The sequence below is a fragment of the Filicampus tigris genome, chromosome 3 (genome assembly GCF_054856515.1).
Source record: "Filicampus tigris isolate MCC_2025a chromosome 3, RoL_Ftig_1.0, whole genome shotgun sequence".
Taxonomy (NCBI): domain Eukaryota; kingdom Metazoa; phylum Chordata; class Actinopteri; order Syngnathiformes; family Syngnathidae; genus Filicampus; species Filicampus tigris.
Window position 1 is genome coordinate 16210502 of NC_141219.1, and position 12402 is coordinate 16222903.

Genomic DNA, 12402 nt, shown 5'->3' on the forward strand with positions numbered 1-12402 from the left:
GTTGTGTGATTTATGAAGTCTGGGCAACACCTCACAATAAGTCATTTTATTTTACGACGACGAGACAGACACGGTGTTTCTGTTTTTTTCCCCACAGGGATGCTTCACTTGGAGCGCAATCAGCATTCAGCATGCACATGCACTTTTTGTCAAGAATTTACACATTAGCATGAATCAAAAGTGACAACTTCTGCATGAATTTGTTGCATCCAAAGTAGATTACGCCGCTTCACATTCTGTTAACATGAACGCTTGGACTGTAGAAGCCATTGATTTAAAGGATCCAATGTGACAAAGACTTTGGGTCTATTCATTTTTTCCACATAACTAATTGCAGTTGCTTTGGCTTTTCACTCTCTTGAAATGAATTGTGGACTGTAATGCTGCAAATTATAGCAATATACAAGATATCATTCAAATATGTTCTGCAGGGACTGTCAGCAGGATAAATCAGGATATTGGAATGATTGGATTGGGCGATTATGCAGTGCTTTGATCTTCTGGCAATGCCATGACATCATTGCAGTTCTGTTTTGACCCTCTTGTGTGTAAAAAGCAAAAGAAAAGTAAAATCAAACACTACTTAGTTTTACATAGCTTTATTTGGCTTTGTTGAGCCCATACACGAGTTCACAAGAATGAACATGTTCATGGAATGATAATTATTCTCAAAAATACTACTGCTATGACACTTTTTCCTTGGCTTTTTTGTGTGTGTGCATCCTTTTACAAGAGTGAAAATTACTATGTTTTTCTTTGCCTTTTCTTTGGCTTTTTAAATAAGTATCCCGTTTTACGAAAAGTTATGGAACGTCATGTCGCGATTTTGTGTGTGTGTCATTTCAGTAGAGCATTAAGTAGGTATTCAGTAGGCATTAAATATGTTAAATGGCTATAGTTTAAAAAAGTTTTTGCTCCTGAGTTATCTGACTGTTTTTTTTATTTGTATTATATTATTATTTATTCTGTTCCAGAGTCGCACGATAAAATTACTTTTTTATAGATTTTTTATGTTGTTGTTGTTACCACCTGAGTGAAATTTGCATCCTGCGCTCTTAAGAAGAAAGTGCCATCCTGGTGGTTATCAGAACTCAGCCCCCCGGCTGAGATAATTGGACCTAACGGCATAGCAGTGTGCGCATGTAGTACGGCGACAGGAAGCGAGTGGTGGCGGCAGTGCGGCTCGGTCAGCGTTAAAAGCTTCCAGCTGTTTGAGGAGCGCGTGCACAAAACCATCAGCATGCGACGTTCAGACCAGCCCCGACCGCTCACCCGCTCGCTCGGCTTACTTTGCGGTGCGTGTGCAACCAGAGCGGAAGACTACTGCACAACTCATCATAACAACACACACACACACACACACACACACACACACAATAGTGGGTCTGTATGCTGTGTTAGCACTTAGGCCTTAATCACATGGCTGCTTCCAGAGAGTGCACTTAGCAAGCGGCACAAAACATCTGCAGGAATGTGCAACTCACTTAGATTGTGAATGTTAAAATATGAACACAGCCGCAGAGGTATGGTCAAAAGTATTGGGACGGTTGGCAAGTAAATTTACTGGGAGTGACAATGGAAGGTCTTCCCTTTGCAGCTTTGACAATAATCCACTTTTCTGGGGAGACATTCAACGAGGGTTTTTCAATATCACTTGACAAGTTCAGTCAGGCTGTACAATGACATCATTAAACTCATTGAATCATTCCCTCTTGGACTGAGCCCTATCGAGTCACAATCCCTCTGAATTGAACCATATCAGCCATGTGAGTCATTCCACTTTATAATGAATCGGCGAGATATGTTTTGAATCATCTTTTACTGGAGAGATGCACACCCATAGTTTTGTCATTTATTTTCTAGTCGCAAATAGTGGGGGAAAAAAGCAAGAAGTTGACCTTCATTTAAAAATGTTTTTAATTGCCTATAATCAGTGGTACCTTAAGCCACTTTTTCAAGTCATTGCTTTTTTTTTTTTTTTTTTTTTGCTTTGTATTGTAAAAAAAATTGTATTAGCTTCAGATATGCTGCTGTTTGATCAAAGTGCAAATAAATGCAGCAATGAATGTACTAATGACCTTGCAGGTCCCACAGTTGCCACTGCACTGTGACTCAAGCTCCTGATGCCACCCATTTGGCCACGCCCCTTGAAGGCGCACATGCAACCAATTTCCTATTTTTCATAATTAAAAACATGTCACGAAAAATAGTGGTGTTTTTTTGGGAGGTTGAAGCAAATTCGTGGCATTTTTACTCAATTCAACCACAAGTTTGCATTTGGGTAGAGACTCTCCGTAACATCCATCAACAACCCAGGCTAAGCTTAGCTCCCCCCCCTAGCATACAAAGCTTGTCTCTCAGTCTAGCTATATCACTGTAACGTACTTCCAATTATTGTATCAATGGTCCCTTTAGCTCTGGCTTTAGTGTCATCTTCTGCCATTTTAGGGCATTTCAGTAAGAGCACAAAAGTGTGACTGATGGACCATCGAGTACACCACCTGTTTTGTGTTAGCATTTACATTGGTGCTAATGTTACTGTTCACTTGTGTCCAGTGATTGTCACACACCAAAATGATGAGACAATTGTATTTCAAGACATAATGTCAAACTAGCTTAGGTCCTTTTATGTGAATAGTGGATATAAAATGGAACTATTCCAGGTGCCTTAAAGCAACGATATGTATTTTTTTTAATTTTTAAAAACACCACCGTCAAACAAATTGGCACACTAGCAATCAACAGACTAGCATCGCATGTTACTATGCTGAGCCTGCGTGACATTCTTGAGCGATTTACGTAACCAGTGGACCAGCCAGGACACTTATGTTATCAGTCGCATCAATGCTGAGGTTACTATTCAGTTGAGTTCCCAGTAAATGTTAGTTTAGTTTTTAGCTTTTTTAGTTTTTACGTTTTCCTACTGTAGCTTTCAAAGCCAACTGCATTCTTCTAAGTCTATAAGTCTTCTAAGTAATTCAGTCATCACCTCATTGAGTTGCTGGGCTCTGGTTGCCATGACAACCCCCTTGTATATGCCTCCTATTTCGCGTCTGTCCGTCAACAGCGTTCTAGCCACCAATCAGCACTTCATTTTCTCTTGACATTCTTTCACACAACATGGCATCCGGTGGCTTTCCGTGTGCATGCCCAACATTTGCCGCTTCGTCTCTGGCGCCTCGTCGTCAGGCGAGCACGGACCTGTCTCTTTTTTTCTGTTGCGACTTGCGACTGAGGGAATGACATGCTACATGTTGGAATAAGTCGCTTGCATGCCACAGAGGCGTACGGATTCCAACTCGGGTAGACCACCCTCGGCATGCCAGCGGATTGACACCTGGAGACACTAATGACAGAGCTGAGCATCACACGAGTCTTGTTATGCTGTCATCCTTGTGTGTGTTGATTCTGCAGAGGGGTTAAGTTCCTCCGTTTAAGCCTCATAAAGTGCCCGCATTCTATTTACTTGCCACGAAGCGACACCTTCTATGTTGCTTAATCAACATGCAGCGAGCATTAGGCACTGCCAGGCTGTGCTTGTTATCTATGAGGTGCAGCTGTCTCTCACTGTGATGTGCACATACAACTCGATATAATGGACACAATTCTGCCAAAGGCACACTAAACAACACATTAGGACTGTGCATAAATCTCTGGTCGAGATAAGGCACTGACGATAGGGATGTACAGTACATGCAATTATAGATTTTACTGGCATTGTTGATGCATGGCTGATAATCAGAGATGCTTACTATATATCTTAACACAGAATGGACATATCTGGTTTGATAGTGTTGTGCCATATGAAATATGGAGGAAAACAATGTATGATCTGGAAAGCCCTCATTAAGGCTTTTGAAATGCGGCGTCACATGATATGGTTTGTTGCAGAGTAAATTTTCAAGTTGCAGAGTACATTTTTAAGTCATGGACCATGTTTTAGGGTGACTTTGTCACCTCATAAGGATTTATTGACATTGAATATATTTACATGCAGCCATTAAAACTTTTAAAGCCCGAATATTGGCAGTGTTCAGGTTTTTAAAAGTTAAAATTCCGATTGCCGTATACATGCACGCATATTCGGGTTGGAAAGTGAGTAACCCAGGCATGACATTCGGAATTCTAAAAAACAGAATAAGGGCATATTCGGGTTATCGCGTGCACTTACATTGCTTTTGAAAACCTGAATACTGCTAATATTCGTGTTTTAAAAGGCTTATTGGCTGCATGTAAATGCAGTCAATATTAGGGTGTATTCATAATTTAATATCTTTTGAAAGTGTCATCAAGGCCTTTAATATAAGGTATGTGGTTTGTTGCAAATTGATTTTTGACATCAGTCATCACTTTTTCACATATTTAAAAATATATTTTTGGGATAATTTTGCCATCATATTAGGATTAAGTGACAATGTAATAGCAAATCTAGAAAACTGCTATCAGGCCCTTTAATATGACATATAACTTGATGTGGTTTCTTGCAAATTAATTTGCCGCCCCTCTGGGAGGTCAGAAGCAATTACCTGTTGGTTGAATGACAATGTTCAGATTTGTTTTCCTTGCTTTGTTTTTGATGCCTTGATCTGTGTAGTGTGCCCTCCAGCCGAATAATTTATTTAGCCAATATGATACTATTTTGTGCTCCAGTCAATCAAAAGTAAGCGTTATCGTATTTATAAGGCAAAACAAAAATATGAATACGGAATGCTATTACTGCAGGTGTACCTAATGAGGTGTCCAAAGTTGCACATCTTTGCCTCTTGCTGCTCTAGTCAATGCGAGCCATGTTTACAATCAGCTCTCATAGGAGCGATTAGCAGCCCCACCCTTGGCGCTACTCAGCAATACAAAACATCTGGATTGCAATGTGCAGCTGCGTGTGTGTGCATGCGCGACTTTCTTTGTATGCAAAATGGCACCGGCGGATGATTTCTGTTAGCTGGAGCTTTGCTGCGATGAGAACTAAGAAGCCTGGACCTATCCAAAAATGTATTTAATTCCACAAAAATGTCACGTTCATACAGATGTTGTTTTCTGCTTTACGAACATGTCAACATCTGCTGCAGTTTATGGTTTGGCGTGTTTTTTTGCGGATGATGTCATCAGTAATGCTTGAATTAAAATGCATTGTTTGGATTGTCGTGCTGCGAAGTTGATGGGCTCCGGAGGATTTATCTTGAGAGCGAAATTGAACACTGTCAGATGCCAGATGATGTATGTACTGTATGTATGAAGTGGTAAGACTATAGACAGTCAAGCCGATACAATTTACATATTTACTACAGCCATGTTTGGAGGGTTGCCATTTCATTACAGGAGTTGAAATGAGACTGTGTATCTCATTGTCTTGCGGACAGTTTGCACATGCTCACTGTGGAGCAGCTGCACCTTCACATGCTGAGTTATACGACTCGCTACTGGCATCCTTTATTTATTGATGGTGCGTTTTCCTGAATGAATAGGCTGTTGGAATTAAATTTCACCTGATTTACTCGGAACTTCCATGATATGGACAAAGGTCTTGGGACAGTGCACAAAGCTAGTCCATAAAAGCAAACTTGGATCAAAATGTTTTAAGTGCTTAACACTTATTTCATTTATGTCTTTGTTGGCATTTGAGAAATTGTAATAGTCTATGAAAATATTTTCAAGTGCTTTATATATGTCTATTCTATTTTATTATATTTTATTTATTCATGTTTATATTGGTTTCAGTCTCATCTGGGAATTTTAAATCAGATTTTACATATATTTTTGAAGTTCTTAATAGGTGCTTCTTTATTTTGTTTTATTTTTATCTATGTGTATTTTTGTATTTGATTTGAGAAATGTTTAACTATTTTGATAATAGTATAATAATAATAATATATTAATTATATCACAGTTTAATCAGATCTAATTTGTTTGTTGTAACTTCAATCTCATTTAAGAAGTTTTAAACATTGTATACTTTTAAGTGCTGAACATAAAGCTTCTCTTATGTTTTTGTATTTTATTGTATTGTATATATTTGGCTGTTGGTTGTTTCAAAGTGCAAAACAGAAGCTTCCGTTTATTTTCATTTATTTATTTTTTAAATATATTTTCATATTTAATTGAATGTTTTATTTTATTATGTTATTTATTCGCATCAAAGTCATTATCTTATTGTTATACGTAAGTGTCATGTCAGTGCTTGATTGAAACTTCTGTTGTTGTTTTTTTCCACAAAATATTTATTTACCTGTATTTTGTTTTATTGAATTCTTACAATTGATCATCTGGTTGAATGGCACTACAAGATCTTCTCAGTCTCACTTTTTGAGGTGTGATGACCAAGACTGGGTCTGTATTCCGGAGTGTCCCTTGGCAACCTGTTGCTAATTCTGCAAGTTAGAGCCGGCTGTATTGATGATAAGTGTTGGCAATGAGCAGAGGTTAAGAGTTGAGGTTGACAGTCGGCTGATGAAACAAGAGGCTGATTGATGGATCATGAATGTGCAGTCTGGCTCTGCCTCTCTGCCCAACCACAAATGACCTCTTCAAGACACAGTTAAGGATTGCACTGGGCAGCCACAAGACGCCGCACAAGTGACCTGCTATTTTTTTTAGGACAACCTCTCGATGTTACCACAACTACCGTCTTTAACGATGTCCATTCCTCAAGACTGCTACTTTCATGAGTTTGCCCTCCTCTGCCTTTTATGCGATTGTCTCCGGTGATGTATGTCAGGGTGTTAATGTGCTACAGGGAAGCTGTTTTTTGTTTTGTTTTTTTCCCCAGTGAACGACCAGAAGTCAGGGCACCATCAGGCTTGCAGTGAGGAGAGCTGGCGATTAAAGAGATTTAATATTTTTAAGTGCTTTTATTTAAATTGTTTTAATTTTCTTGTATTATAATTTATTACTTCTTACCAGTAGGTTAAAATATTTTTTACATGTATGCCTTTACTTTTTTCTTACCATTGTTTTTTTTTAAATCTCATTTGAATAGTATTTAATATTTTATTTATTGCGTTTTTAATCTTTTAAATTTTATTCTCTATTATTTTTAACTAATTAAATATGTTAAATGTTTTAGAAGCTGTATTTTATTTACTTATGTTTGGTTTCGTATTTTGTCAACATTAATCTAATTTTAGAAGTGTTAAGATGAATTATTTTGAAAGGCATTGCTCTCTTTTAAGCATTTTTATTGTGATTTAATAGTTTTTACTTTTTCATTTTTACTATATTTATTGTCCTTTATTTAATTTGGCATCATTTTCTTCTTTTGTTCCATACAGTTTATTTTCTGTACTTTTCACATCCTCCACATCCATCTTATTTGAGAAGTTCCTGATTTAATACTTGTTCAAGGGGTTATTAGATACTACCGCAAGCTTCTTTTCTCGTATTTCATTTTATATCATTGTTTCCATCTATCTCATTTGAGAAGTTCTAAACAAATTTCATTATAAGTGAACATTTAAGGAAGCCTTTTAATTTCAATTGCACTTTATTTTAGTGTGACCTTCCTGCTTTCAATGACCCGATCAAGACAAGAGGAAAACAGGATTTATTTATTTATTTTATTTTTAATACACTGTATTGCATCCCCGCCTATGGACTTTAACGACAGGCCTTCTCGACATTGACTCCAGATGTTGCAGGATATTCAGTGAAAGCTTTTGGTTTGGAAAAGTCCTTGAAATGTGATGTGTTTTGGACAAGCTGAGTCTTCTGCAGCTGGCTCTCTATCCTATGTAGGAAGATCTGATTTTCTTGCCAAAGTGCTTTGCGTGTTAGTTGAAGTGCAGCAAATATTCATGTTTATGAGCTGTTTAGCTTGTACTGTATTTGGTCTGGAAAAACCTTGTATCTGTGCATCCTTTATATTTTGTACGGAGTAGTAATTCAGTTTCAAATCCGGCCCCGGCCTTCCTGTGTGGAGTTTGTTTGTGTGTTCTCTGCATCTTAAGCGAACACTTAAAATTGTCCCTAGGTGTAATTGAGAGTGTGAATGTTTGTTTGTGTCTGTGTGCCCGGTGATTGGCTGGCAACCAATTCAGGGTGTCCCCCGCCTACTGCCCGAAGACAGTTGGGATAGGCGCCAGCACGCCCGCGACCCTTGTGAAAATAAGCGGTTTGGATAATGGATGGATGGATGGATAGGACCGGTAATTCAGTTGTGGAAAGAACTCTATTGATCTTGGCGCCGGATCCATGATGCTTGATGTAGTATTAGTCTATCATTTTGTGTTTTTGTTTTGTTTTGTTTGTTTTTTTACTACATGTTCCCGGTCACCTCCATACTGCTTAGAATTTTTACAGACCTCTAAACCTTCTGGGATTATTTGTCCGACTCAGTATTTACTTGAAGTACTGTAGTCAAATGAGTAGCTTGTCACCTCTCGACCTATCACTATTAATGCATTTGATCCTTCATGTACTGTATGGCCAGGCATGGACGTCAAATTATTATACAAGTTTCTTTGCACTCCTCAACCACTTGCTAATTTCAACTATTCTCTTTAAAAGGAGAAGTCAACCCAAACATATTTTTTTCAAGAATATGTTCAACAAGGCAAAATGATTAAGATGAAATATGAGTCTTGAGCAACTGTGATGTCATTTTCAGTCAACAGAAGTGACAAAATGGCCGCCCCCGAGAGGGCTAAAAACGGGTGGATTTTGTTGCTTAACTCATATTCCACAAACACAATATTAACCAGAATGCTGTGTTTAAACGAATGGCACTGCAGAGAAGATATTCTCAAAAAATATATATGTTTGGGTTGACTTCTGCTTTAGGCTTATGGGAATTCTTTAACTGTCAAAGTATGAATTATATTTATTTCAAAAGGTCATTCAAGTGTTAAAGTACTATATGTTGGGTCTAACACGGAATCGGCATGTTGCTTCTCGCTCACTACCGCTTACAGTTCTGTTTTGATTTTTCCAATCAATCTTGTTCAAGCTGTCAGGTAGTCTCTTTGTCGGCATAGGAACCTCATTGAGTTTGAATGTATCAGATCCAACCTCATTGAACCTTATTGAGTTTGAATGTATCAGATCCAAGATTCTCCATGTTCCCTTTGACGTCTTAACCTCTGACCATTGCTAGTTTGTTAAACACATTTTTAAAATTCTTAGACTTGTTTCTCTTCGCCAAAGAAAGAAACCCAATGAATTTGAAAGATATCACATCCAGAGCGATGAAAGTAGCTTGGCATCAACACTCCTTTTAGTCCTTATTTTTTTCGTTTCTGCCTGCCAAATATTTGGTGGAGTGTATCAGCATGTTTATCACAGAGAAATATGTGACCAAACTGCACGTAAATGCTACAATTCCAAACCTGAATCCTCCATTGCTGGCTGATAAAGGCTGCATTCGCTGCCATTAGTTGGCTTCAAGTGGTTAGAAACAAATCTTGGCAAACATTTTTCCGCTGGAGGGGTTTTGAGCGTTAGCCTCATTGGGCTGTCTGACTGTAGCAACGACATGCAATTTTTTTGCAAGGCAGCAAACACAGCCACAGGCCCTGAAAATTTTTACTCAGGTATATATACAAGCCATATTTTCATAATACGTACAGTATGTCCTCTTTATTAACTCATTCACATTTTCAGACCCTGTTTTACTCTAACGTTTGAAACAATGTGAAAAAAATATATAAATAAGTTCCTTGGATTGAATGGCTGGACTGTGAAAAGACAAATGAATATGTCATTGGAAGTGAATGAGTTAATTGATCCGCCTTTTAATTGGCCTGAGTGCTTTTCACATTACCGGGCCATTCGCATGCGTGTCCTGCAGATGCGAAGGAGAGATCGGCCAAGAGGTTCTCTGCCGAGGGCGTCTTCAATTACACGTCGCTGCTGCTCAGCCAGGAGGACGACATGCTGTATGTGGGGGCCCGGGAGGCGCTGTTTGCCCTCAGCCTCTCCGACATCAGCAGGACTAAGCTGCAGAAGAATGTGAGTGTGACGTGTGTGCACATGCAAAGTGTTGCCGTGGAAGTCAATTAGTTCTTTTCGCCCATAGGGGATCATGGAAATAGAATTAAACTTCATAAATCGGTTCTGGAAAGAGCTTTGTAACAGCTGCAGCTGTTGTGGAAGCGCTATGTAAATGAAGAGTTTGTATATCATATTATTGTAATTCTAATATTTTTGTACTGATATTTTTTTCATGTATTTTTATTCTATACTAACTTTTAGCAGATTTTTGAACATCACGGGGGTGTTGCAGTTGCAGAGATGTTAATCTGTTGTACGGCAACATACAAAAGTTCACTGTATGACTTTTCAAAGCACATGTTCCTGTTTATTTTTCAATAATTTACTCTGATGGTTTTTGGCCTTCAGCTGACTTGGGCTACTCCGCTTGGAAAGAGAGAAGAGTGCAGCTTCAAAGGGAAGAACCTCGAGGTGAGATGATGTGGTACAACACAACAAAAAAAGCTTCCAGAACATTCTTTTTTCTTGTATAATGTGTTTGGCATGTTCAGGAATTAAGACTTAATGTACATTCAAATGATGCATACCACACTGATCTGTATAACTTGAGCAATAGCTTTGCACATGGGGATTGTTCAGGGATTTGGGCTTTAGCTTTTTGGTTCTTCACATAGTTCACTGCCGTGCAGATTTAAATCAGTCCATGGTGTCGACCACCTTTTGCTCTAATTCAGATGCTGGAACCCTGAACCGTATAAGCAGCATTTAAAATGGATGGGAATTTGGACGCTATGAAATGTAGTCATGATTCGCATATCTTAGTGTTGCGCGGACTGCAAATCAGTTCTGGCGGAAAACCACCTTTCTCCTAAGTCAGCTCCTGTAACATTGAACAGGATAAGCGGTATCTAAAATAGTTGGTCAGGGACCCTAGGTATTGTTGTAAGTAACATAGCTGACTGTTGTGCAGATTTGCTAATCAACCCAAGGTGTCGACCACCGCCTTTTGCCCTTGTAAACAGGAACCAAGATAAGTTGTATAAAAAAATGAATGGATGGATTTATCTTGCATCTGCAGGTAAAATACGTAGCAAAAATTTTGAGTGGATTGCCACAGGCTTACTTAGGATACACTTTTAATGCAGCCTTTTGGTGTCACCTTCAACTATTGCGTTTTTACATTCTTCCACATTCATCAGGTGTGCATGGGAAAATTCTTTTTTGTTTTTTTTGCTGTGTGTCTTTGTGCACCCTTGTTGTCATACCAACTGTTGTATCCCCAGGCGACAAGGCCTGCTAATCTATGTGCCACACTGCACACGTCTGCTGTGTAGTCCCAACTCAACTCAACTGGCAACAGCTTTTCTCCCCTTTGTACACTTTAGTTTTCATCCCCACTTGGTACATTTTATTGTGAGCTTTATTTGATCATTTCAGGTTCATTTCAGTTTTTTTCAGAAACTGTGAGCTTTTTGGATGAGAAAAATAACACCCTTTTTTTCCCCGCCCCGTCTCAACTAGACCGATTGCTTCAATTACATCAAGATTCTGCTGCGTCTCAACAGCACACACCTGTATGTGTGTGGCACCTACGCCTTCAGCCCCATCTGCAGCTACATTGTAAGTCTTTGACTTCAAGCGTTTGTTTCTCACCTAATCTTCAAATTACAGAATTCCAAAGTAGAACATGATCCTGTTGACTTCCAAGTTGTTCTTGTTTCAAAGTCAAATTTCACACAGGAAATAATGTCAAGTGAAATAATTTGTTAGAAGCTAATGCTATTGCTAACATAAAACCCTTAAAAGGAAAGTTTAAAGTGACATTTAACATTTCTAACTGTCATGGAAGTGGAAAATTTAAGTTAAACGCTGTTTAATTAAAAACTCAGTGAAACTAAAATAAATTAACAATACTCACCTTGTGAAGTACAGTGCAGTTATTTTTTTAAATGCTAGCTACATGGGTCATCTCACCAAAAAAAAAAAAAAAAAAAAAGGAAAAAAAGCTAAACGCACTCAGCAAGCATCTCATAGAACAACTCCGCTGACATGACGTCTGAAGAGATTTTGAGTGAGGAGGTTTTGTTAGCCTTTGGGCATATTTTCCAGAAAATCTTGAGTTCCACTGTACAGTATTACCCATTTTGGTTTTTGAAGCTTGTTTTTTCCTCTCCCCTCCGTTGCCGTCCTAGCGTGACAGGACCCTGCTGAGGCAATTTATCCAGACAAGCCAACAGGGGGGAACTTGATGTGTGTGTGCGGCTTCCACTGGCAGACATGTTTATCTAGCAGAGGAGCACGTCAGGAGTGGATGGTAGACTAACAGCCGGGTGACACTAACGTCAGCTCTGTAAACTTTACACACTTCTGACGTCAAAAATGAAACCATAACACAGGATGTCTCATTCTGAGGAGGACAGGGTGAACGCTCTTTATGTTGACACAGTGCAGGACAGTCTGTCACATGGATAACATTAC

At 38.7% G+C, this 12402-nt stretch overlaps 1 protein-coding gene and 1 long non-coding RNA gene across 7 annotated transcripts in view; one reads left to right on the plus strand and one right to left on the minus strand.

Moving 5' to 3' along the window:
* Positions 1 to 12402, plus strand: part of LOC147150065 (semaphorin-4B-like) — a 70402-nt gene that overhangs the window by 33133 nt on the left and 24867 nt on the right. For all 5 annotated transcript variants that reach the window (XM_086024964.1, XM_086024965.1, XM_086024966.1 and 2 more), the window contains 3 exons: positions 9782 to 9942; positions 10333 to 10395; positions 11446 to 11544. In XM_086024964.1, coding sequence (XP_085881090.1) covers positions 9782 to 9942; positions 10333 to 10395; positions 11446 to 11544 — 323 coding nt within the window. The remainder of the gene's footprint in view (positions 1 to 9781; positions 9943 to 10332; positions 10396 to 11445; positions 11545 to 12402) is intronic.
* LOC147150066 (uncharacterized) lies at positions 9556 to 12290 on the minus strand. 2 transcript variants are annotated; one of them, XR_015086050.1, is made up of 3 exons: positions 11843 to 12252; positions 9755 to 9930; positions 9556 to 9668 (listed from the first exon to the last, which is right to left on the minus strand). It is a non-coding gene; the product is annotated as an uncharacterized LOC147150066 (long non-coding RNA). The 2 variants fall into 2 exon arrangements; XR_015086049.1 differs by having other exon boundaries at positions 9556 to 9930; positions 11843 to 12290.